We start from the raw sequence: 27597 nt of genomic DNA, 5'->3' as shown, positions 1-27597 counted from the left end.
CTGCTAATATAGTGTTTGATTGTGTAATTAAATTGCTACATAAGCCATAGTTGACGCTTGTTTAGATTGTTTTTTTTATGACTGTTTACAACTGCAGCCAGTCTAAAAATAGCACCGAGCTTCACCTGTGTGTAGTCCGCGGTCCGTTGACGAGTCCAGCACTAGGCCTAATAATGCATTAGTGCTGTAATTAACGATTTGAAGACTTTTAATGAATTTCACTGACAGTGTGTCAGGACATTTCGATTTCCTGACCATGTCTTGATGACATGGTTTTTGTAGGGTCCTAAGTATTGATATTAAAACAATTCCTATGAGTAAATGCATGGCTAAAACAGAACAGACATGGTTTCCAGGATTTTAAATATGTAAAAGAACAGGCAGAACAGGCCTGGCTTCAAGTTATTCTCACTATTTTAATTCGACAGACAAACCGATTGATTACGGATATTGTCCAATTACTTCAATTGGTTAACAATTAAGGAATGTACATGTGCATATTAATGAGTGTGATTGACAACATACCAACAGTGTGCACGTGCATACATATACGCCATGTGCAGACACCACACATCATGTCTGATACAGATAACACATAAAGTTTGTGCATTTGTGCAATTTGTTTCGCATATCACATACATATATATACATGTACATGTACAGCTACATGTTTAGAAAATTCTTGTTAAATTATTTATTACAGTTTTATTTTACACAATATATACTAGTTTTATTGCTTAATTAATTTATATTCATTATGTCCTTATGTGTCAGGAACCATTTAGCATTGCTTTGCCCTCAAGAAAATCTAAATAACTCTTTCAAGGGAGGCAATTCAAGATTTATCCCTCCACATACATAGACCATAATTGTATATGGTTTGTGAATGGTTAAGAAGTTCAGACATGATACCACTAGCCCTCCACCTCTGAAACCAATTGCGAGTTGAATCCCATGTGGGGCAGTAAGTTGTTAGGTACTGCTGGTCCATGGTTTTTTCTCCGGGTACTCTGGCTTTCCTTGAGCATCTAAACCTAGCACGTCCAAATGTGTGAAATGGAAGATGAGCAGTAACTGAGCGAATAAAAGTTGTAAACATTGAATAAAACCCCAACAAAGATAAGAGACTTAAGTTCTACATGTAACGTTAGTACGTTACATGTAGAGATATATACCAGTATGTATATATGTTCAATGTATACACAAGATGTTTTGTTTATACATAGCATATACATGCAGTTACAGAAGTTGAACGAAAGTTTTAAAACTAAAAGTGAAGTACATGTATATAAAGATTATATACTGGACCCTATATAATCATGTATGTGTATAAAAAAAAAACACAAAAAACCCACTGATTCCATTATCTATTAACACAGCTACTGAACAAATTTGATTTTCTTTACATTTCTTCAATAAATATTTTTTTAATTTTTTTTTATTTAGAAACATGTACACTTGGTATTTTGAAGAAAAAAAATCTTGAATATTTAACATATAGATATTATTCTAGAAACCAGAATAGTCTAAGCCCTTTCGTAAAATTATTGTATAAAACACACATGGCAAAAACCATGGCATAATGCTGAATGTTGAAACATATAATACAATGTTTTTCTTACATTAATATTTGAAGCTACATGTAGATCACTGCTATACAAACATACAATGTACATTGTATTTGCACATAAATTTTGATTAAGAATGTCTCATTTAGCTATATTCTGGAAACAAATATCATTTTTGGCAAGCTTAAGCTTAAGTGCTGGCTGGTGCTCAAAATCTCCTGCAATTATGGAGTTATCTCCCCTACTGACAAAGTTTATAGAAAACACAAACAGATGTATACATGTACATGTATATCCATTGATTCACTGATTGGAAATTTTTAATAGAATTTTTTTATGAAATGTGGGTAGTGGAGACATTTAAATAATTATTTATGAAAATGCATATTTCCAAAGTAAGAATTCAAAACTTGTGATGTCATATGCATGATATTTCCACTTCTTTGATGCCATTTTTAATTTTTTATAAATCAGAAAAAGTACAAATATATATTGCAGAATAACAATGTAAGTATAAGGATTTGTGCTGATATTGGTGATGTCATTGAGTATTTATGACATCATAGATACTGTCCATATTATTATATATATACATGTATACTGATGATGTTGTCTGATAACTACATGTATGTGATATGCTAGGATGAAGGGCTACTAAGTTTGACGGGTCACTATGTTCAAATGAATGACCATGACCTTAATTCAGGGCCACATGATTCAAATAGATTACCTAGAGGCCTAGACACCTGATATTACATGGGTCATAAAAAATACTCGAAAATCAGCCCCATTCCCCATGGCAAAACCTCTAAATTTTTCCCAATTCAAGTCTTAAATTTCCAAAAATCAAAATTTCTTGAAAACTATCCAAAAATATTGCATGAACTTAAAACTTTGGTTAAGACTTTAAATATTTGTAACTGGCTTCAGAAAAGTACATAAACTACATAGGAAATAAAAAATCTTATTCGTTATGCTTTATTTCATATTTCATAATTTTTCCCAAATCCTTGTTTGTCGCGCATTTTCCTAAATTCAAAGCCTCAGGCCTATATTCCCAATGCAGTGAGAAAAAGCCCTGTATTTACTTTAACACGGAAATTCCTAACACGCCGCCGCCCCCCCCCCCCCCCCCCCCCCCCCCACTGGTCCTGTCCTCATCATGGATTTAAGTAAAAATATTATTAATATGTAAGAAGTAGAATAGCAGTTTTTCTGTATATTAAACACTATATTTATAGTGATTTGAGTAGTTGTGGACATTTCTACACTGATGTGGTTGGGTTCAGTTTCGGCCAACCAAATATAATTCTGGAGAGCAAACTGTTCTTTGTATTTCAAACACGGATCAATACACGGTACATATATCTGTAAGCAGGTCATAGTGATACCAGTTACAACTTAATTTTCATACGAACCGGTTTATTCCATATAAATAAACACAACTTTTAATGCATATTGAATGCATATTCAGAATTGTCCCTTTTGAGAGAATATGAAGCCATATGTCAGGATCAAATTGAAATATTATGTAATCATGACATTGGGATTTTTTCTTCATTTCATTGTAGAAGCTTATTACTATACATTTTTATTTAAAATCTTGTAACCTATTTTGTTCACCATAAAGGTGTGTTAATGTGTACATTCAGGGACTTTTTGATTGGTAATTAAAATATACTTCCGAAGATTTGGTTGAGATGTAAAAGAATAGGACTATCTTCCGAAGATTAATATAAGTTGTAAAAGAATAGTACTACCTTTCGAAGATTATGTAAAAGAATAGGACTACCTTTCGAAGATTAAGTTGAGTCGTCAAAGAATCAAACTATCATGTTTGAATTGGGAGCGCTAATTTTATTTCACCTCCAATAGGTAAAAGAATAGGACTACCTTCCGAAGATTAAGATAAGTTGTAAAAGAATTGAACTACATGTACGTTCCGACGTTTAGGATAAGTCGTGAAAGAATTAGCTATATTGTACCAGTTTTTAAGGCCACAGTGTCAAATGGGTTATAATCTTCAAATGACTCCTCTATCAATAATTGACTGGCTTGTAGCCATGTGCATGGTACGTCTATTATGTTTGTAGCATGCTGGGATGAAGGGCTACTAATTATAAGTTTGATCAAATGAATGACCTAGACCTTTATTCAAGGTCACAGTCACAAGGGTCAAATAGACTAAAATCGTAAAATGACTTTAATCGCGCGATATTGTTTCCTAAGCTGAACCGCTCTTTTGGCGGCAATCCTCCATACAGGTGTCGCCCACTATGGTAGTTTAATCGACAAAATAGATCCAATGCGCATACTTGCACTTCTTTCGGAGAATTGTCATGAGTTTTCAATTCATGGTACTTAGCGTCTCTCATTTCATTCGCAACACCCCTTAAGGTGTTGCCCCACTAGTATATACATAACAACTGTACGTACATGTTTCGGAACGAAATGTTAACACGACAACTTTTAGCTATCAACCCGCTTATAACCGCGATTTGAGTAATAAGGAAATCTAACGATATATTTTGCTGAAATTTTGAATGTAAGCTAATCACGGCGTGATCTATCGATTGATATAATCACCTTAGCTGTGAAAATTCAAAACGACGAGATATTTTGGTGTAAAACCCCCAAAATCGGCATTTTGACCACTGATTTCTGTTTAATCTATCCTAGTAAATAAATTAATTAAGCTGAGAAGCTAGAACTCTACATATAAAAAGTCCTTGTAATTCTGAACAAAACGGTAGTTCTTACTTTTGGAAATGTTATATACAACGGCCACAATACAGCCATGAATAAAGGTGGTATTTCGCAGGTTCTCGGTAAATTTCCACAACAGACGAGATATTTCGGGGTCCCAGGCGCCTTCCATCTGAGCTATTCTGAACGATTGGACCGGCAAATGTACCATTTAAAAATGAGTGATATTTTTGAAATTTTTTGTAGAAGTGACTAAACATTATAAAATGAGTAAATAATGTATGCACTAATCATCAAATTTATGTTACAAAATGCGCCCAACAAGTGCAACAGTGAAATTAACCTATTTGTACTGTCTCGAACGCACAAAATCATGGCGCAGACTATCGCGCCCCCTATAAGGAATGTGTATTGTTTGTATCCGGTTGAGTAAAAACGTTGAAGCCGCCTTGATGTTCAAGTTAAATCCGGCATTATCAGGTAAGTAATTGTTCATTTTACTTAAGCTTGTTATTAGACATCAATATCATTATCGGTGGATATTAGTTTTATCAGATATATTTGATTGTTTTTGTAGGCCTGCAAATATAACGTTAGGTACTGTTTACAGTCTGTTTATGATCACCATCGCGAGTGACTGTCTGAGAATAGAACCATGCATGTGTTCTAAATCGTGGCTTAACAGCACGTAAACTGACAACTGTACCGACTTTGAGGCAGATGCCGTTTGAATATATGTATCTCCTAATATATTGTTTGAGCATATGATTAAATTGCTAGTAGTTTTAAAACCATAAAGTCATGCACATATCGTTTCGGTAGTGCCAGAGATTTAAATATAATTGGGATAAGTAACTAGGGCTGTTCTCGCGATATCACGTACCCACCTATTGTTATCGTAAACGGATGAACGGTTGCTGCGAGACCAAGCCGTGCGTCTGCGCACTAATAGCTGCAGGCGAGTTATCATAGTGTTAGCCCATGAAGCTGTGTACGGCATATTTGACTATATACAAACCAATAAACATCGAAAAGTATCTCATAGCTTTTTTACTGTTGCATCAGAGACGCTCTTCTCATGCGGGTATATATATTTCTGTGTTGTTTTTTATGAAAAATTGTAAAATTAAAACCTAGGCATTGAAAATAATGATCAAAATGTTGGTAAATTTTGGTGATTTATGACATATTATAAAAGCTTTTCTTGATTTGTTAGAATGAAAAATACGACACATATAAATTTAATGAGTTAAACCCTGGAAATTCAATTCGGCTTTAGTAAAAAAAATCTTGGTAAAGCAATATATTTAAATAAATTATATTCAAATCTCTGGTGAAGGGGAATATTTACATTACTCTTAGAATTGACTTTTATTTAATATGGTTCTATGCATTATAAATAAAGCTGTTTGAGAAAATTAAGATAAGAAAAATATTATCTAATTTAGTATAATATAAATTACAAACTTACTGTATAGCTTTCGAGACTCAAACACAGGTAAATGGACCCCCGTTGGTTAAGGATGTACTCCTCTGAGAAGTCAAAATTTTCCTGTATTAAACTTTTTTTCTTAAATGTTTTTTTTTGAAAGATGGGTTCATGACATAATAAAAAATGCGAAAAAAATGATATGTCCGTGTGCTCGTTTTTTCGCAATGTCCAATAGAAAAACACAAGTCATAAATCTCATTTTTACAAAAAAAATCCCCAAAAAAACACCTTTCCAAATAAAATAGTATTTATTTTTACAAATTAAATGTTCACTTTGTATTGTTTATTTAATTATTTCAATATTAGTCTATATTTACAAAATATATACGCAAAATTTCTTTTAAATCAAAATCAAAACAGAATTTTGACTCCAAATCTGAAAACAAATATGTTACTTCATCAAAAAAAATGTTCTAAAAAATCAACAAAAATATCTAAAAAAAAAATAAAATCTTGTATTAAACTTTTTTTCATACTTTGCATAAAGGTAGAACTTTTAATGCCACAAATAAAAAGATAAAAAAAAATATAGGTCCGTGAACTAAAAAAAAAGTTATTTTCGATAAAAGTTACCTCCCTTGACCATTTTACAGAAAATTGCTATAATGACAATAATATTATGATTGAGCGTAATAAATAACATTTTTTATTTTAAGAATTATTCAGATGATCTAGTTTGAATTATCATTATGAAAAAAATAAAAATAAGTACATGAATACTGCTGAAAAATAATTTTAAATTAATTTAAGTTAAATTATCTCCCTTTGTCCAATTATTGATAATCAGTCAAACCAGAATTTTTTTTTTTTTTTTTTTTTTTTTGCTTTTCTATAAAGAAAAGATTTTGAAATAAACTGTTGTGAAAAGAACCTGTTATGCAATTTTAAATTATTCTTATTAAATTTAATGATGAATACAATTATGGGATAATGCCTGCAACAAAACATTATAGCAAACACCGCTCAATAAATTTTCCTATATTTGCATTCAAGTTCATTCACGTGAAATTAACTTTCAGAATAAATTGGAAAGATTGACAAATGAAATAACTTACAATGTATATATAATGTACCTTATTGTTAGAAATTAACAAATATGCAAGTTCACATTTTTCCTCTGCTAAGAAGTACCAAAGAGTAAAAGTCAATAGTAAGTTTCTCACTGCACAAATATACAAACATACAGCAATATGTGTCTTATCATTACAACTTATATGTACATTTTAGCTTTATCATTTGCACACATTTTAATGTTATCTTAGCTTTCATTTTGATTTCTTTCCATCCACTGTGACACAGAATCAATGATTTTCCTTGATTTTGTTACTCTGACACCTTTTCCACATGTTTCAGTGAACACCTTACGCACACCCTCAGTTCCTCCTCTCTTGTGTGCCACTTTCACATGATGAATATTCAGGTTGCTGCCTGCCATTCGCCGCGCCATTCCAACACTTAATACTTTCGCAGATATCAGGGGCTGTAGTGATGGCATGTTTGTTCTCACACGTTTACCATGTTCATGGGTATCGATAGCATCCTGAACGGAAAATGTTGCCTTCTTTAAGGAACCATCGCCGATGCTAATTTTACTTGCCATGAATAAGTCCCGAAGAGCAACAACATCTGCTGATGCATCGTGTGCATCATATTCGTTACCAGTAACATGTTTCACAAGGTTTTCTTGAGTGTATGACTCCAATCCAGGCATTGCGTTCCTGAAAAGTAGCTTTGTATCAATAAAACCTCGAATTTCTGAATGTTCCAGGAAACTTGACAATTTTCCACAGGCTTCTAACGTATTAAAAAGCAAAGGACAGTCAAAGATCTTTATGTTGTGTCCTACAAGGTAAATAGGTGCACTTTGCCGCTGAATGAAATCTAACAGGTCATCTATAGCCTTTGACACTGTTACAGCCTGTACTGGTTTACCATGGTGAAATAGCTTCCCATTCTTCAGAGTAAGGCCTGTTACATTGGCTGCAGCAGTACTGATGGGAATTTTTGGAATAACAAATGTACTCCACATATCTTCTCCACAAACTCCAGCGATTTGGGTGATATGGGAGTTGCGAGCTGAAATTTAAATAAAAAAGAACAAATTAAAAATCAGTAAAGGTTTCATAACATGAGTCTAATTAGGGTTTATCCAGCAGAACAATGACAAATCAAAATGATTATAATAAATTTACTAGGTATCTAGTCTTCACACTGTCACAAATGTTGTTCTGAAATACATGGCCAAGAGTAGCTTTGAAAGGATAAATAGATAAAGATATTTATACACTGTCACAAATGTAGTTCTGAAATACATGGCCAAGAGTAGCTTTGAAAGGATATATAGATAAAGATATTTATACACAGTGTATTTTCAATGTCTTTGTCAATTAAATTCAAGATCATAAAATAATGATTAAAGATACCAAGTTACTCTCTTAATAATAAAAAATAAATTAAAATCACCTTTTTTTTCGGAATATGCAAATCAACAAAATACTTTGCTTTTTTGTAATTGACTCACTTACCCAGTCCTGTACTCTCAAGGTCAAAGAATACAGGGTTAACAGAGGGAGGAAGCTGACTGCATGGTGATGGTATTGGAGGTGCAACTGGAGGAGGGATTTCCATACACTCATCTGGAATTTTTTGCACCAGCATGGCCACTCCTGATGCATAGGTTCTGCCTTCTCGAATTTCTCTTGTTGCATTAGACTGTGTTCTAGATACATAAAAAATCAATGATTATCTAAATTATTTTTTTCCTCAAAGAAAACAATGGGTTTCATGATGTATATATACATATATATGTATAAAAGGGAGATAACTATCTTATACATATATTTTTATTTTTTTATTGTTAGATGTAAAAATCAAAACAAATTCATTGCTTACAATAAGTACCTTCGTAATTTTAATTCTAATCTCCTTTTCTTTGCCTTGACAGTTGTACTTATTGCTTTCATTTTACGGGCCTGCATGTCACGCAGGATGGCCTGCCTAGTTGTGTGGGTTCCAGGTGAGAGTCCAATCTTTTTGTGAACCTGAGAAAATAGACAATGATTTTGATATTAAGACACTGATAAACAAAATGTGAATGAGTGTCTGGTATTGATAAATATGATACAAACACCAAATGAAAAAAGTTTATCCACTAACATAAGGTAGAATAGGAAAGCTTATATTTAGTAAATGATACATGTACATGCATATTTTATCAGTAATTATTTATATAATAAAATTTCAAGCAGAATTTAATGCATATATTTAAACTTAAGATAATCATCATAACTAGTATTACTAATCATAATTTCAATATTAATCAATATACCTTGACAAGATAGCTATGACCAACATTCTTTTGACCAACACTTGCAGCCACTCGATGATTAAGACTGTTAGATCCACTGTAAAAGTGTGACTTGGGGGCTTTTGAAGCTACGGTCTTATTGAAACTTTCATTTGCTTGCGTGCTGGCTAGATTTGACAACTTTTCACTATCAAGCTTATATTTTTCAAATAAAGCTATCAAAGATTCCTGGAGGTTCATATCATTGAGAGGACGTCCATAAGGCAAGGCAGAATACTTCTTAGATGGGTCTGATTTGTGCAAACACCAGGATCCACAGAACTGATGGTTTCCAAATGGATGATGCCCCAGTGCTTTTAACATGTCGCAAATTCCCTCTGCATTGCCTTGGTTCTGACAAATCATGTAGTTCAAACATTTTTGTAGATAACTGATGACCTTAGAAGTGAGAGATTTGTGTTTAGGTTGTAATGCATACAAATGTGAGGCAATATTTTTTTTTACATGATTTTTGTCTGATCTTTTACTTATATCAGGATTGATCTTTTTGATTTGATTGAATGTTGTTGTATCATCATCTGCAACTACAGTTCCTATATGGACACCAGCATCTTCATGTGATTTCAACATCTCAACAACCATATCCCGTTCCATTGCCTTAGAGCTGCCAGTCCAGTTCATGCGACAATCATGAACAGCAGGTTTTCTCTGAAGTCTTGTGGCCTCATCACATGTCTTGCAAAATTTTGACCTTACACTGTAACCAACAACTTTCCCTGTCTCATTCCCAATCATAGAGCAATGACCTACAAAATAAATCAAATAATTTACTTTTACCTACTTATAATTGATACAGAGAATAATGTAAGTATATTTATTACATGTGACCATACAGCCAAATAATACACATATTATTGCCAGATTTCTGACATTACTTTTTATAAATCAATATCAAGATCAGAAAGTATATCCCAACCAAAAGAGCTTTAATCAATTTTTAAAATGTAGCTGGAAAATAATTCACAGGGTCAACGGTTACTAGGTACAGGACTACCTCTAATACAACACTTATAATCATTTTTAGTGAATTTAATTAAATTTGTATGATAAAGGTTTATTTGAACTAAAAAACAACAACAGCTACACATGTATGCAGTCTTCATTGTGATATGATCTATCCATGCAGGAGTACATGCTTTTATTTACCAGATAAACTGTCGAAGGACCTGCCGCTGCCTCTCTTCTGCCATGCTCCATCAACACTCACTGTCAAGTCAGAATTCCCAGATTTTCTGAAGTGAATTGTTTAAAATAAATCAAACTAGAAAACATAAGATGACATTATTAAAATCATGATCAAATCATGATCAATCATGTCTTTGATCTAAGATCATCAAGATTACCAAATCCCATCCAGATTCCCTCCTCCATCTTACTGGTAAATTGGTAATTACTGTGAATTTCTGTGTATAAACCACAATTCTAATTAATTTTAGTTATCACTATTTTTAAATCTTATCGGAGTATGAAAGTCAGCATATAATTAATATTGCTTATGAATAATTATCCAGACTAAATGGGTTATGGTTTTTTTTAGTTTAAAATCCTATTAACAGCCAGGGCCATGTTAGGATGTGCCAGGTTTGTTGGTGGAGGAAAGCTGGAGTATCAGGAGAAAAACCACCAACCAGCGGTCAGTACCTGGCAACTGCCCCATATGGGATTCGAACTGGCGACCAAGAGGAGGAGGCTACGGCTTGTGGTAACATGTCGAGACATTTTACCTCTTGGCCTCCAGTCTAAATAAAACACATTTACATGTACGACTCCATAGTGGTATGAAAAAACAATTGGCCTTTCAGAATGTCAGATATAGTATGAAAATAAAAATTAATTATCATCAAGTATAACAATATTATTAAATAATTTCAATTGTCATTTTAAATTAGTAATCTTTAACATACTCAGTTGTTAGCTGTATCTCTTTATTAAGACTGTCTTGTATTGAATCCTCTGCCACATCTTCAAAGGCTGGTCCTGATTCTGCTTGACGAGCGTGCAATAGGGTGTTGCTAACTGGTGGTATATTTACAGCTGCCAGGACAGCATTAATTTGCCTTCCCCCTAAGCCTGTATGCACCATTGCTGTAAAAAAATTATCATACATACAGGTACATGTATGATACGTCTAAAAACAAAAATATACACTAATATTTAATTGTCACATGCAATGTGAAAAAAATATCAATAAATTTACAAAATGTTTGCTTTCTTTTTACAATTAAAAAATTACTACATAATCATAATTTGAAAACATTGGGTGTATGAAAATGTGTGTTCCCATTTTCGAAGAGATAATTGAATATTATGCATAAAACAATTTTGATTTGCTACTGTATATTCACATGTATTCACACATGAAGCTTCCAAGTTGTTTTTAATTTTTAATTTAAACATTAGATATGTGATTCTACAAACTCAGCCAGCTGCCTATTAGCCTAGAAAATGATATTGATTTCTTACATAATGATATTAATAAATCTTTTTACACTCACCTGTTGCCAGTTTTGTGTTGGCATCCCAGATCTTATTATGCCTCTTTCCTGTGGGGACATTATTCACTGCCTTGCATCTTGTGTTAGAACAAGGGATCTGTGATGGAATATAGAAGTACAGTCTTGTACTCAAAGTTGATTTATAAAATCTATATTAGACATATTAAGCAACTCACAGGGTCCTGGCACGAAATGTTTTATCAAACAGTATACAGTACATATATATATTATCTAGTATCTATAATTAATATATATACTGTTGGTATAAAAATTTCGTGTCAGATCCCTGTGAAATTATGAACTGCTCGAACGTCATAGAAAGCACCTGTATGCACTGCGTCTAAGCAAGCATTTCTTTGTTTATAATCAAAATCACAAAAACCGATCATAAATGTTCAAATTATAATTTCGTAGTCGAATGAATGCAAAATACACCAGCTGGTTAACATATATTGTACTTCGTAAGGGACAAATCATTGATTGTAGGGCCTACACATGTACATTTACATGCAGATAGTCGTGTGTTTACCGACAATCATCTGATAATGGCCTTGTGCTTCACATCATTTATTGAGATTTTAAAGTAATTTAATCAAACTATGTCGACCTGTATTTTGTATGTACCTTGATAATAGCTGAGAGGCCAAATGTGTTGATGTCGATCGCATGAGATAGCTGTAACGGAACACCACATCTGAAACAGGCTGACAGAGCATCGGCCAAGACACCCAGCTCAACAATTCTCCGACCTTCCCTCCAAGTAGAAACATTTCCTGATTCCTCATCACCATAATTGCTATCTGTAATTATGTCTCTGGTAAATCGCGTACTATAATTGTGGTCATGTAGAGCGCCTGTAAAACCGACGTCATTATCTGTGGATCCCGTCAAATCGACACTGTCGTCTGCGCTATGTCTTTTTTTCACAACTTTGGATACAGTTTCTAGACGATTTTGTTGTTTTTTACTTTTAAAACCAACCTTTAACCTAACTTTCCCCATTTTCAAACTAATAACGAAGGCATACCTGTGTACGTGTGTTTGCTCGTATGTTCTAGATCTGTCAGCTTACAGAGATGTCGGCGTGTTTACATGGACCGGCGGACGGCATGTCGTAAATTATAATAGCACAAGACGAAAAAAAGAAGTATGCATTCGTTACAGATATTTTAAGTATTTTATTAATGAAATAGGACATAAATCGAAAAAATATTTGATATTTTACTATGCGAGTTTACGTCATTTCGCTTCAAACCAGGAGTTACCTCCCCTGACACGGATTCGTTCCCACAAGGAGAACGTCACAAGAAAAGATCCTCTAGTGAGGCGATGACCTGGGGCGGTGGCCAGGTGTTCTGGCCGACGGTTCACCTGATGACAGTATGACACCTGTGCTTATAGCAGTTGCAAATCACTTTCCGTTAATTAGATATCAAATTATGCTATCTATCACAGCTCGATCGGCACTGTATCTCTTCGCCATGATATATTCAGAGATTTAAATCTCTGATATATTGGGTACCTTCGATAATTTGTTAACACTTGTACTTGAGCTTTAAAAGTTTCCATATGTACAAACTCAATCAATAGAAAATTAATATTTGAAAACTAAATGGAAATCAGTCAATTATTGAAATCAGAGTACGTGGTTTAAATTGTGCTATCTTTCACGACCCTATCTGAACAGTATCGTCGCCATTATAAATTTAGGGTAACTTCGATGATTTGTGTACAGTTTTACCACCAAAAATTCAAAAGGTTCAATATGTTCAAATTAGATCAATTTAATATATTAACATTTAAAATTTACCAAGCAACAAATATTTGAAAACTAAATGGAAATCGGTCAATTATTGAAATCAGAGTATGTGGGTTTTATTATATTAATATTTCACGGGGCGATCGATTGTACCGATCGAGGAAGTAATCATGCCGGGATGAGGACATTCACAGTTAACATTACGTTTATTTAGTGTAACACCTCTACAATTATGAAAATGTGATGGATTATTCAAATAAATTACATTTTCAATAAAGAGCAAACTTTAAGCTATTTGGGTTTTTTTTCTGTTCATCTCCTGAATTATAGCCTAGATCGCTTCATCGGACGAAGCGTAGTTTCAATAAGGCGTCGTTAGACTGTAAATTAGACACGCGTTGCACTCTGGGATAGCTTCCGCTGCGGGCGTCGTTAAGTAGGGCTATGAGCTACCTTCTTATCCCTAGTATTTAAATCTCTGGTAGTGCGTAGGCTCACATGTAAAGTACGTAACGTTAGCTTCGTTACATGTCATTTCGGTACATGCGGAAGTCTTTTCGGTATCATAAAGTGAACAGGGCGAAATGACTTTCAGAAGGTACCGAAACGTCTTTGAGTAATCTGAATATTAGACAACTAAAGAAAACAAACCAGAAAAAAAAATGGTAACAATGTACATGTAGTTTGACAATGGATATGATCAACATTATTACATGTAGATATGGACATTTGTATGCACTGCAGTTTTACATGACACATAATAATTGCTTAGGCTTAAGTTACTGTACAGACTGGGTGGGTGAGGGCAATAATATTAATGAAAATTCATTTCACAATTTTGCTGTGTTGTGTATAGTGATAGACAACTACTGCGTAATAATTAGGATGCTGACAGGAATCATCAGATTGACCGTGTTGTGAAAATTAGCATACATGTATAATATCACTCTGACCCATTTAGCAATGTTATATACGGTCATGTCATAAATGTTGTAAGACGAACGTTATTGTGGCGTCGTAGATATTAATGACGTCTGTGATGTTGTATGATTATCTCGGTTGACACGTCGAATCCAAGCCTGATTCGCCAAGTGCTCTTACATAAAACAGAATTGAAACTAAATGAAGTAATCCCAATTTTGACCCAGAGCTTAAGCCCTGGCTATTCTCTCAAGGATTCAATAGATCTAGAATTAAATAAACAATGTTCAAGAAAATTTGTAAGATTTTTCCTTGTAAAGGAAGTTGTTGATATCTTCTTGGTGCCCCTGGACTCTGATCTGGTGGTCATTTATTGAGGTCAAGGTGCACTTTAAACTAAGCACCATGGATGCGCGTTAGGGCTGGGTATTGGAAAGTCTAAAACGATACAATACGTATTGACTATACACTGAAACAATACACGATACATATTGACGATATACTGGACCTCTTTTTTCAAATTCAGTTGAACATTGTGTTTTGAATATTGTGACAATAAAAGACAATTTTGATAAATATTCTATAACCTGGCAAAAACCTACCAAACATTTGATTTGGTTCACCATCTGTTTTGATTAATTTCTGTCAATTTGTATTCTTAGTCTTGAAACAACATTTCTTATCCATCTAGGTGACATAGATGCTTTAAACACTTCCTTTTGATTGAAATGCTCTTACTTGAATGATATTTTAGAATAAATTTTGTTTGAATTTCCTCTTTCTATAATGAAAAAAGTAGGTTGGGTTGTTAAAACGATACAGCGATATACAGCATGTTTGCGTATCGATATTCGATACGCTTTTGAAAACCTATACGTATCGGTATATTGATATATTGATCCAGCCCTACTGCGCGTTTCCTAAAACATGCAAGTATGTAATGTTCAAACCTTTAATAATGAAAATTCAATACACACGAACTAGACTAAAAATGTCCATCAAGGAATTATACTATTACAAAAAATGCTCCTTAAGAGATTTATTTGTTTATATGTCTTAGCAAGACAATCAGTTGATTATTATTTTGAGTTACACAACAATGTGCCGATGGTGTGAATCCGGTATGTTCAAATCCCTCGGACCCCCAATAAATATGTAATGATATATGAAAAAAGTAAATCAAGTATCTCCTGTGGGTGCGGGGCGCGGGGGGGGGGGGGGGTGTGTGTTATGAAATTATGAAATATTGAGAACCTTTGCCCCGCCCAACTACGTTTCATCTTCCTACGCCACTGTCCTGTCAGAATCACTGAAGTTTTGACTATGGACTATGTTTTGATTAATACTAGTTATGTGATAAATAGAATCTTACACTCATGGCTACATCATTTGAAATTTATTAAACTTAAATTTATGAAATTTGAAATACCACGAGCCTTTAAGGATATTTTGACATTTTATTTCCAAAATAACAACAGTTTTCTGGGTTTTTTTAAAATATCATACAGTATCTAGGTAAAAGGAGACCTAGTTATAACACTCACTATACAGTAGTGAATGTCAAACTTGTAACAGCCTCATCAGCTTGAGAAAGGTTTTCAAAATGTTTCTAAATCAAAAAAACAATTTAAAAAAAAATTGATACATTGAAAGCCATTTTGGTTAAGGTATAGACTTTTGAATATATGATTTGCTTGCTGTTGATATTTTTTTTATCTGTGATGAATAACACTTGGAAACAGTAACTATTTTAAATACTAGTACCTATATATATATATATGTAGGTAATCTTCCTCAATATAAAAATTAAATATGATTAATAAAACAAAAGACTGAAGTATGAAAGATGTACCAATTAAGTAATTCATTTCTGCGTATGAATAAAAGCTACAAATAGATCCTTTAATGTGATGATTTATTTAACTGATTTTCATATCATTCAGCAGTATCAAGGATTTAAAATAATTTAATTACCTGGTACCATATGTGTTCCAATTAGGATGTACAATTCGGATGTAGAATAGAGTTCTCTTTTTTTATTAGTTTAACGTCCTATTAACAGCCATGCAGGGTCATTTAAGGACGTGCCAGGTTTGATGGTGGAGGAAAGCCGGAGAACCCGGAGAAAAATCACCGACCAGCTGTCAGTACCTGGCAAATTCTCCACATAGGATTCGAACTTGTGACCCAGAGGTGGACGGCTTGTGGTAATATGTTGGGACAACTTTACCACTTGGTCACCGTGGCCCCACGAATAGAGTTCTCATAAAAGGTCTCATAAATGTTATGATAAATAGAAAGATTGGCACCTAATATAACTCATTACCCTAATTGCCCAACATGAAATTTGAATTAGCATTATACATTTCCAAGGCATTTCTTGATTAAAGCACTATATTGTTAAATATCTTATGCAAGTACATGTATGATCAGATGCATGTATACCATCAAACAACTGACTTACTTGTAAAAGGGTACGTGGGTTTTAAATTAAAAACTTTATATTCTTTAAATGTTCATATGAACAGTTTTCATTGGAATTGGATAAAAGGAGGTAATTGGCTTATTATTTTTTAAGGTATATTTTCTAGCAAAATTTATTAAAAGAATTGCAAAAACAGAGAAATGTATGTTTAGTTTTGGATTGAGTATTCGGTCAGACCAATATTGTCTATATTTTGACATTTTTTTTATCTACATGTGGAAAAACAGTTTCTTATTGATAAAATGGGGGTAGCAGAGACTTTTACATGATTATTCGTGATGTACATGTATAATTACATGATATTTTTCAAATCTTTGATGCCGTGTCATTATGAAACGATATAATCCATATTAAATGAATTCTGGTTATTTTATTTTTTTTTATTTTTCAAGACATTTTATAGTACATAACATAATACAGGCATATACACATTCACTCCGACATACCATATACATTATACATGTATAGTAATTGCAATCATATGAAGTACATACATACATTTATACATCTATTACATAGATTTATACATTTTCTGGTTATTTTAACTTGATTATAGCAGTAGTTTTATTTTGTTTTTTTTTTTTTCTCTGTAAAAAACTGTTTAACATTTCTTGTTCTCTAAAATGTATGTATTTGTAAGAGATTGAGTGCCAGCCAGGCGATATTGTCTATTATTACCATTTTTTTACTCTTTTTTTTTCTCGATAAAATGGGGGTAGCTAGCAGAGACTTTTGCATGATTATTCATGAAAATGCATATTCCAGGCAGCAATAGCAATTATGATGAACTCCTTGCTTAATTGTATGTCATAGGGACAATTATAAAATGCCACATTCAAGTTTTAAGTCTCCCTTTATTTAAGAAAATAGCAGAGTAATAGCCTAATCCTTCTCCATACGCCAGGGGTTACTATCACTCAGGGGTTGGTTTGAAGTTGGGTGTCACTTTCTCTGTAATCTTGAAAGGAAGTCTATGCAGGACTCAGTTTTGAGGTCACCTGAGATGAAGTCTCCAGTGACCTAATCTAATTTTGCAGAGACCTTTCAAGGCCAAAGGTCAATCAAAATTGTGAATTATATGGTCCCCTAGGAACCTGAGGGTTGGGGCCAAAAGGGGTCAATTAGGCTAAAACTTCTCAATTAGGCTAAAACTTCAACAATCTTCTTCTAAAATTCAAGAAATAGTGGAATCAAATACTCTTCATAGATGGAATCACGTGGGGAGGGGGTCAAGTTATAGTTTATTTAGGTAAAACACATTTTTGAGCATTATTTGGTCATTTGTAATAGAAAATGAATCAGAATTATCAGTATGAAATGGTCAATGAATCATATTAACATATTTCCCATAACTGACCCCCAGGGGCCTGAGGGGTGGGGCTAAAATGGGTCAAATAGGATAGGCTTAAACTTCAAAAACCTTCATCTAAAATTGTGGAAATGGTAGAATCAAATACTCTTCATAGATGGAAAGGTCTTAAGGTCCTTTACAATAATTATGAATTATATATGAACCTTGGGGTCTCATGTTTTCCCCTCGGGAGGGGTCAAGTTTACTATAGTTTTTATAGGGAAAACACATTTTTGAACATTATTTGGTCATTTGTAATAGAAAATGAGTCAAATGTTGTCAGAATTATCAGTATGATATGGCCATTGAATCCTATTAACAAATTTTCCATGACTGACACCCAGGGGCCTGAGGAGTGGGTCCAAAAGGGGTTTCTTTTAATTCATAAATGCTTTTTAAAGATTTGAACCAACTTTGCAATGTTCTTTCTGTATCAGCACTTAGGTGACCATCAAGGCCTCTTGGGCCTCTTGTTTTCTTCTGAACTGCATCCAATTTTACTAAGAGATAATAGTCCATGGGTGGATATTACGTCAGTGATAGTAACCCCTGGAGTATTGAGGATGTAGCCAAAAATGATTTCTGCAAGCCTGTGATTGGTCAGTTTGTTTCTTCTGAAGTGGCTCCAAGTTACTATGAGATATTCCAAGAGTGGATATTACGTCAGTGATAGTTACCCATGGAGTTAGTATTGAGGATGTAGCTTAAAAGGATTTTTTCATTTTTAATTACATTCCTTTATTGGTGTTTTTATAGACAATCAATTATATTGTATCTTTCAGGTTAACTGCCAGTATATATTATACAATGAACTACCAAGGTTGTTTAAATAAATAACCTTGACCTTTATTCAAGGTCACAGGGGTCAAATAGACTAAAATCCTTAAATGACTTCAAGCTCTGGTATATTTTTAGGTCATCTGACCCGAAGGGTCAGGAAGATCTATTGTCATCATGCATCGTCCGTCATCGTGCGCCGTCTGCAGTCTGCAGTGCGAAACTTTTTCATTCAAATGAAAGGCCCAGGGTACTGATATTTGGCCTGTAGCATGCTGGGATGAAGGGCTACCAAGTTTGTTCAAATGAATGACCTTGACCTTCATTCAAGGTCACAGGGGTCAAATAGGCTAAAAGATTTTAAACAACTTCTTGTGAATAACTAAGAGGCCTAGAGATCTGATATTGGGTCTGTGGCATGCTAGAATAAATGGCTACCAAATTTGTTCAAACAGATGACCTTGACTTTCATTCAAGGTCACAGGGGTCAAATAGGCTAAAATCTTTAAATGACTTCATGTGAATAAATAAGTAGCCTCGAGACCTGATATTGGGCCTCACCGTGACATGCAGAGATGAATGGCTACCAATTTTGTTCAAATGAAGGACAATGACCTTCATTCAAGGTCACAGGGGTCAAATAGGGTAAAATCTTTAAATGACCTCTTGTGAATAACTAAGAGGCCTAGAGATCTGATATTGGGTCTGTGGCATGCTAGAATAAATGGCTACCAAATTTGTTCAAACAGATGACCTTGACTTTCATTCAAGGTCACAGGGGTCAAATAGGCTAAAATCTTTAAACGACTTCATGTGAATAAATAAGTAGCCTAGAGACCTGATATTGGGCCTGTGACATGCACAGATGAATGGCTACCAACTTTGTTCAAATGAAGGACAATGACCTTCATTCAAGGTCACATGGGTCAAATAGGGTAAAATCTTTAAATGACCGCTTGTGAATAACCAAGAGGCCTAGAGATCTGATACTGGGTCTGTCGCATGCTAGAATGAATGGCTACCAAGTTTGTTCAAATGAAGGACCTTGACCTTCACTCAAGGTCACAGGGGTCAAAAATGCTAAAATCTTTAAACGACTTCTCAAGAACCAAAAGTCCCAGGGTACTCATATAGGGTCTGCGGCATGCTTGGATGAAGGGCTATAAAGTTTGTTCAAATAAATTATCTTGACCTTCATCAGGTCAAATAGGCTAAAAAAAATTAACGACTTCGTGTGAATAGCTTAAAGACCTATAGAGACCAGATATTGAGCCTGTAACATGAATGACTACCTTGAGACTGGAAATTGGATTTGCAGCATGGTGGGGATCAAGGGACCTTCATTCATAGTCTAATCCATTAAATATATCAGGACCTGCATTTCTTCTAATAAATGAGTTTTTTTGGATTGCCTTAACTGTGTGCCACTTCTTTATTCTTTGAGGTGTTGTATTGTGCCAATAGTCAGATGACCGTTAAGGCCCATCGGCCTCTTGTTCATAACCTTATGGAATTGGTCCCGTTTAAGGGTAACAGCAAGAGTTATCTTCCCTTTCTCTTCTCTTCATTTCATCCGCGACACTCCTTCAGGTGTCGCCCAACTAGTAAATTTAACAAAGTATCTTTTATATAGTGTAAATAAAGTAGAGGTATATTAAATATATATAGCCAGGGGCTTAGCACACAAGGGACCACGGTGGCCAAGAGGTGACCCTATCACCAGAACCGAGCCTCTACCTCTATATTAGTAGTCGCCAGATACTTCAGTCAGTGTAGTAATTTTCTCTGAGTACTCAGTAGCTTTGATATGTATCCACCTAGAAATCCTGGCAATACATTGTGTATGTTTAATGACCCTTACTGATAAAAGGTCATACAGTACACACCATTAACACCAAAGTAAGATAAACATGTTGTTTATTGGCATAAAATCAACAATATATAAACTTAACAATAACATAATATGTACTTCTAATGATTTTATAAAACTGCACTGTGTTATAATCATCTCGTTACATTGTTGCACTCCATACCATAACAATATGGTTTTACCATGCATAGTGTTTTTCTTGGAATAACTACTTTACCTAACACTTCTCCCAAGTTAATGAAAACTTTACAGTGTTATGTCATAAATACAAAACACTACAAAATTGGAAAAATTACTTTAAATTTTGTTGGTATTTTGACAAAGCATGGTACATGTAATAGACAAATGATGTATACAAAATTAAATCATGTTTGCAAAATATATAGTAATAAACTCTTATGTTCAAAAGGAAACATCATCATACAAAGAGCATAATTCAGAGTTTGTGTAGATGCAAAACAACTGACTATCAGGGCTCGAATTTCAGGCTGTTTTACTTGCTTTTTGCAAGTAGATATACCAGAATAGCAAGTGAAAAAAATATGCACTTGCTTATTTTAGCAATTAGCAAGTGGTTTTTATTAACTGTAAAAATGGCATAATGATTGTGAAAAATTGTTGTAATGTAAAATATTGGGGCCCAGTTCTTACAGTAATGTTGTTGATATTTATTATGTACTTATACACCTCACATCACTATGCAAAAATAAAGGATTTTATATATAACATAACTGTAATTTGAAAACGGATATTAATTATGAGTAAAAAATATATTTTAGCAACTAACAAGAGATCCCAGAGGGATCTTGGCGCCCACCTAAGAACGATCTTTGTCTGACAAATGAAAGAGGGATCTTTTCTCTGCTTTTCAAGCTTTTACTAGATATTACTACACATGAAATTTGATAAAGATCCTTTGACTACTTTCTGAGATATATAACAGTAACAAACTTCAAGTATCAAAATCCAAGATGGCTACCTGTCGGCAATCTTGTTCATCGATCGGTCCTAAAATGCAATATGCACAACTAGACCCCTAGAAGAACCTGCACATACAATTTGAGACAGATCCCTTCAGTACATTCTTAGACATAGCGGAAAAAAACTTCAATTGTCAAAATCCAAGATGGCTTCCTATCGGCCATATTGTTCACCGATCGGTACCAAAATGCAATATGCATAACCAGGGACCTAGGGGAACCTGCACATGAAATTTGAGACAGATTCCTTCAGTACTTTCAAAGAAATAGTGATAACAATCTTTAACTATCAAAATCCAAGATGGCAGCCGTTCGGCCATCTTGTTCAACAATCAGTCCCAAAATGCAATATGCACAACTAGGCCCCTAGGGGAACCTGCACATGTAATTTGAGACAGATCCCTTCAGTACTTTCTGAGAAATAGCTGTAACAAACTTCAATTGTCAAAATCCAAGATAGCGCCTGTCAGCCATCTTTCTGAGAAATAGCTGTAACAAACTTCAATTGTCAAAATCCAAGATAGCGCCTGTCGGCCATCTTGTTCATCGATCGGTCCCAAAATGCAATATGCACAACTAGGCCCCTAGGGGAACCTGCTCATGCAATTTGAGACAAATCCCTTCAGTGCTTTCTGAGAAATAGCTGTAACAAACTTCAATTGTCAAAATCCAAGATGGCGGCCTGTCGGCCATCTTGTTCACCGATTGGTCCCAAAATGCAATATGCACAACTAGGGCCCTAGGGGAACCTGTACCTGAAATTTGAGAAGAATTCTTTAGGTACTTTCTGAGAAATAGCGATAACAAACTTTAAACTATCAAAATCCAAGATGGCGGCCTGTCGGCCATCTTGTTAACCGATTTGTCCCAAAATGCAATATGCACAACTAGACCCCTAGGGGAACTTACATGTGAAATTTGAGAAAGATCCCTTCAGTACATTCTGAGAAATGGCGGTAACAAACTTTAACTATCAAAATCCAAGATGGCTGCCTGGCGGCCATTTTGTTGACCGATCGGTCTCAAAATGCAATATGCACAACTAGGCCCCTTGGGGAAATTGCTCATGTAATTCGAGACAAATCCCTTCAGTGCTTTCTGAGAAATAGCTGTAACAAACTTCAATTGTCAAAATCCAAGATGGCGGCCTGTCGGCCATCTTGTTCATCAATCAGTCCCAAAATGCAATATGCACAACTAGGGCCCTAGGGGAACCTGTAAATGGAATTTGAGAAGAATTCTTTTAGTACTTTCTGAGAAATAGCGGTAACAAACTTTAACTATCAAAATCCAAGATGGCGGCCTGTCGGCCATCTTGTTAATCAATCGGTCCAAAATGCAATATGCACAACTAGGCCCCTAGGGGAACCTGCTCATGCAATTTGAGACAAATCCCTTCAGTGCTTTCTGAGAAATAGCTGTAACAAACTTCAATTGTCAAAATCCAAGATGGCGGCCTGTCGGCCATCTTGTACACCGATCGGTTCCAAAATGCAATATGCACAACTAGGGTCCTAGGGGAACCTGTAAATGGAATTTGAGAAGAATTCTTTTAGTGCTTTCTGAGAAATAGCGGTAACAAACTTTAACTATCAAAATCAAAGATGGCGGCCTGTCGGCCATCTTGTTAACCGATTGGTCCCAAAATGCAATATGCACAACTAGGCCCCTAGGGGAACTTACATATGAAATTTGAGAAAGATCCCTTCAGTACTTTCTGAGAAATAGCGGTAACAAGAATTGTTAACGGACGGAAGGATGGACGGACGGAAGGACAGACGACGGACCATGGACAAAAAGCGATTTGAATAGCCCACCATCTGTTGATGGTGGGCTAAAAATTTATGGCACTTGCTATTTTTAGCAAGTGGCAAAAAATGTAAAATTTGAGCCCTGGACTATTAAACAATAATATAATAGCTCTTGTGATACAAATACTGAAATACATGTCATTGCAAAAAAACTACATCAAATGGTTTTTTCCAGCCAAATACACCATTTTAAAGCTATGAGGAAATGTCTGAGACAAAAAAAGAAATACCAGCAATAACGTTGCGAAGATTCTCAGTCATAATTATACAAATTGTAATTTAATATTGAAAGGGTCCTATATGCTTATAGGGCAAGAACAATTGGAAAATATTGACTAATTTGGCCTTGAGTTAATTAGGTCACCATGAAATACTCTGTACATTAGCTCTGTAAGACAAATTCAATTATTTACAGGTAATTGCTATTTTAAATGTTTTAGAAAAAATATGTTCTTTTCCATTTCAATTAAACAAACAATTAAAAAATAGTTGGTTGGAGATATGAGTTTGTACAGGAAGTGCAGAAGAAATGATAAATATTTGTAATTAAATCTTTGGTTAACTTGTTGTGTCATTTATGGGATGGACTTATCAATCCTTGCACAGCACTGGGATGGAACTGCACTCCAGTCATAAATATAGGATTTCCTCTTCTGAAATTCTGTTGTACATAATTTACCAGTACTTTTCAGATTTTGTTTAAATTCTCGTAATTGCATATTACTGTGTTTATGTGTTACAAGATAAGCATTGTTACAGCCCCTTGATTTATATTCGGTATCAAATCTTGGATCATGCTGACGGAGAATATCTAGAGGTCCAAGCCACGCACCAACTGATACATCTTCATTATTAAATAGTTTTAACATTTTAGAATTGGAAGCAACATAGTGGACTAAATCACTTGACAAGACATAGCCTCCACCTAAAGCATAGGGAAGATATCTATCACATAGCTTCCAATCCTTCTCTGGCCATTTTCCAACCTTTTTAACTGTGGCTCGGCCATCGAAAAATCCCCAATATAGTCTTTTCTGAGGTTTTGACTTCAATTCTAATTTAAATTTTTCGACATTAACAAATGTGTCTTCATCTACTTTCAGCATAAATTTGAAATCTATCTCACTATCTAACCATTTAAATGACTGTAATATTTTCTTTGTCAAAGCTATAAAGGAATCATTTAGCTTTAGTAATACTAGATCATTGTGAAGCAAGTTTTCTCTTTCAAGTTCTTTCTCAACTGCCAGGCTTAAATTACCATTTCCTATCATAAACCTCAGGATGGAATCTTTTCCTAGATCATTGCCCCATGTTTCCCGAACAACGTCTCTTTGTCTAGCATTTCCAGGAGCAGAAGGGACAACAACAGCGAGGAATACAGAAATATCACGTCTAGGTGAAAGTAGATTTCCACTCCAATAGGCTGCGTTCTGAGCCTCCTTCAAACTCTCGTGTGCTACAGCGTAAGTCCGATCTTCACATGGCATCTGACAAAATGACAAAAACATGAGCATGCTGAAGGAAAGAAATATTCCTCCGATCAAAATTGTCATAGCATGTTTGTTCAACTTTCTCTCCAACCTTTGAGCACTAGAGCTCCTCATTTTTCTTGACTTTACTGAATTTCTCACACCAGCCTTTCTGTTGACTTCTAAATACTCATATCTCTTCTTTACAAATCATTTTCCTCTCAATCCTTGGTAGGTATCCCACTTCTCAGGTACATGTATTGAATAGCCCTGCTACAGATTCCATTACAGGCATCCTTATCAAGCTGGAAAAAACATAGATACATGTGGTTTCAACTCAATTTTTTAGGTTTTTAAAATCACACTTTCTGTATGAGATACACTTAACGTTACATGATATGTCATGGGCTATCTTTCTTAGAGTCCATTAAAATCAGAAACATGTTTCGCGTGTAAGCTTATTATATAATTATGTTTCTGCTAAAACTGACCATAATCTTGTAATGGCGATTGTGGGAGTTGTATAGGTTCATTTGGGGTTAAGTAGGCCTATGATTATGGACTAAGCTATACATTTTGGTTTACACGACTCGTGAGTATAACATTATACAGGTTGGGCACATGAAAAGGAGTAGATATGATAGGACCAGTATTTGGCCTTAATTTTTCAGGCCGAAAAATATTAACCCTGATCCATATCAATTTCACATCAATAAATACTCTCATACTTGCCATTCATCAAAACATAACTTTTTATAACCATGTACACGATGTGCTCCACCTATGACGTCATCAAATTGATGATTTCCTTCTTCTCGCCAAATTTTGCTAGAAATTCATCACCTTTAGGTTAGAAAAGGCTTGAAATGGAGTTGGCCGCCACTTCGGAGCAACTTTATATTTTGCATGGATATGCGTAAATACACGATGCACAACGTGTGAAAATCTCTTTCTGCTCCACGTAGGTGGCCACATTCATTTTTAGAGAAAATCACTCAAAACGTATGATTTTTCAAGGATTTTTGTGAAAAATGGCCAGAAACTGCATGTTGATGACGTCATAGTGAACACAATTGGCACATGCAGGATATTTTCAGGATGTAATGTGTTAGCAAATGTATTCAACTGTTATATGGCAAAATATGTTGTTCTTTACTGGAGAATTAATTTTGCGGCCATATTCGAGTCTTAACGTACCTTCTCCTTTATTGCTATTATAGCGCTATTTATAGCTATAAAAACTTGCGAAGAACATCATTTCTGGAGATAAAAGTGCTTGCGCTCAAAACCAACTCCTGAAACTTGCAGGGAATGTGTATAAGGATCATTTGAACACTATGCCACCACTTTTCGTTCGAAACAATTTAGCATTAATTAACTTAATTAGCTTAATTATACCTTATCAAAACGGCTTTCAATATGTTTGAATAATCGTTATAAACAACCACTGGAAGTTTCAGGAGTCGGTATTGAGCAGAAGCATTTTTATCTTCAAAAATGTTGTTTACTGTCAGTTTTGTATAGCTATAAATAGCTATTATAGCTAACCTGTTATATATCGCTATAATAGCAATAAATTTACATGTGCCCAACCTGTTATAAGCACCAATATATTGTTCAAATGATGGGCCTACAGCAGGTCTGACTGTCACGAGCCTGTAACACGGCGATAAATGACTTAGGAGCAATGGACAAAGTTTTTCTTTGTTCGTCTGTTATTTCGGATAGGAATGCAGATGTGATTCTTTGCTTGAAGTCTTACCTTTAGTTTCATTTCACACGTCTCTTGTACAAAACAGGAAGTTGCACATGTGATCCAAGTCAGCCAGACGCTTAGCTATAGGCCGTTTTCGTTTATTCGGTAGGCCTACAACCGTTTCGACCGTTTGTAAAAGTCATTATTTTTAAGTATAAATCCTGACGGACCTGCAGTTTATGATACAGGCATGTAAGAGCTTTGTCAAGGCTCGTTTAAAAACATTATAAAATCATCAGGTCCGTCTTTAATTCATAAACGAACAACTAATTCCAACCAGTCAAACCGCATAATCGAAAACGGGCCTATTAGGCCTAACTAAGGCAATCGTGACGGACCTTGTGGTTCAGTATATTGTTTTCAGACGAGCCTTAAAGTGACAAAGCCCTCACAGCCCTGGACTACAGGTCCTCCAGGATTTATACTTGAAATAATGACTTAAATAAACGAAATGGCATTAGTCTTTATTTTTGAATTGGTTTTTATTTTAAAACACAAAAGACATAAAATAATTTATTTTGCTTTTGGTACAAGAACAATTTGTACTTCATTCCATAGGACTGATAGTGCCAGGGATTTATTTCGGGACGCAATTAATAATCTTAAATATTTCTATCTTGAAGTAAAATTAGAAGCCCAAACTGTTCAGTGGTGTTAATGGTGTATTTAGTAAGAAACTTTTGCAACTGAAGAAATATATACTAATTCGTCTGCTCCTGTTTTTGATAGAGAAAAAATACTGTTTGTCAGCAGTGGATTATCTTTAATGACAGACCTGGTGAGTTTA

The 27597-nt window shown here is 34.6% G+C and overlaps 2 protein-coding genes across 4 annotated transcripts; both read right to left on the bottom strand.

Moving 5' to 3' along the window:
* Nucleotides 1-5519: 5519 nt before the first annotated feature.
* On the bottom strand, nt 5520-12930 carry LOC138322450 (uncharacterized). Of its 2 annotated transcripts, XM_069266480.1 has the most exons (8): nt 12253-12930; nt 11629-11725; nt 11038-11218; nt 10280-10365; nt 9095-9879; nt 8668-8807; nt 8292-8485; nt 5521-7842 (listed from the first exon to the last, which is right to left on the bottom strand). In XM_069266480.1, exons 1-8 carry the CDS (start codon nt 12628-12630, stop codon nt 7025-7027), a joined length of 2679 nt encoding a protein of 892 aa, XP_069122581.1. In that variant the 5' UTR covers nt 12631-12930; the 3' UTR covers nt 5521-7024. The 2 variants fall into 2 exon arrangements, with proteins under 2 accessions (XP_069122588.1, XP_069122581.1); XM_069266487.1 differs by lacking the exon at nt 12253-12930 and having other exon boundaries at nt 5520-7842; nt 11038-11261; nt 11629-11727.
* A 7891-nt stretch (nt 12931-20821) lies between these two features.
* Nucleotides 20822-26943, bottom strand: LOC138322437 (beta-1,3-galactosyltransferase 6-like). 2 transcript variants are annotated; one of them, XR_011208397.1, is made up of 3 exons: nt 26817-26943; nt 22299-25359; nt 20822-22234 (listed from the first exon to the last, which is right to left on the bottom strand). XR_011208397.1 is itself a non-coding variant. In XM_069266467.1 (2 exons), exon 2 carries the CDS (start codon nt 25187-25189, stop codon nt 24158-24160), a length of 1032 nt encoding a protein of 343 aa, XP_069122568.1. In that variant the 5' UTR covers nt 25190-25359; nt 26817-26943; the 3' UTR covers nt 22251-24157. The 2 variants fall into 2 exon arrangements, 1 of the variants encoding a protein (XP_069122568.1); XM_069266467.1 differs by lacking the exon at nt 20822-22234 and having other exon boundaries at nt 22251-25359.
* Nucleotides 26944-27597: the final 654 nt, after the last annotated feature.

Source organism: Argopecten irradians, chromosome 1 (genome assembly GCF_041381155.1).
Source record: "Argopecten irradians isolate NY chromosome 1, Ai_NY, whole genome shotgun sequence".
NCBI lineage: Eukaryota > Metazoa > Mollusca > Bivalvia > Pectinida > Pectinidae > Argopecten > Argopecten irradians.
The sequence above is the reverse complement of the archived record's forward strand: the minus strand, read 5'-3'. Positions and strand labels throughout refer to the sequence as shown.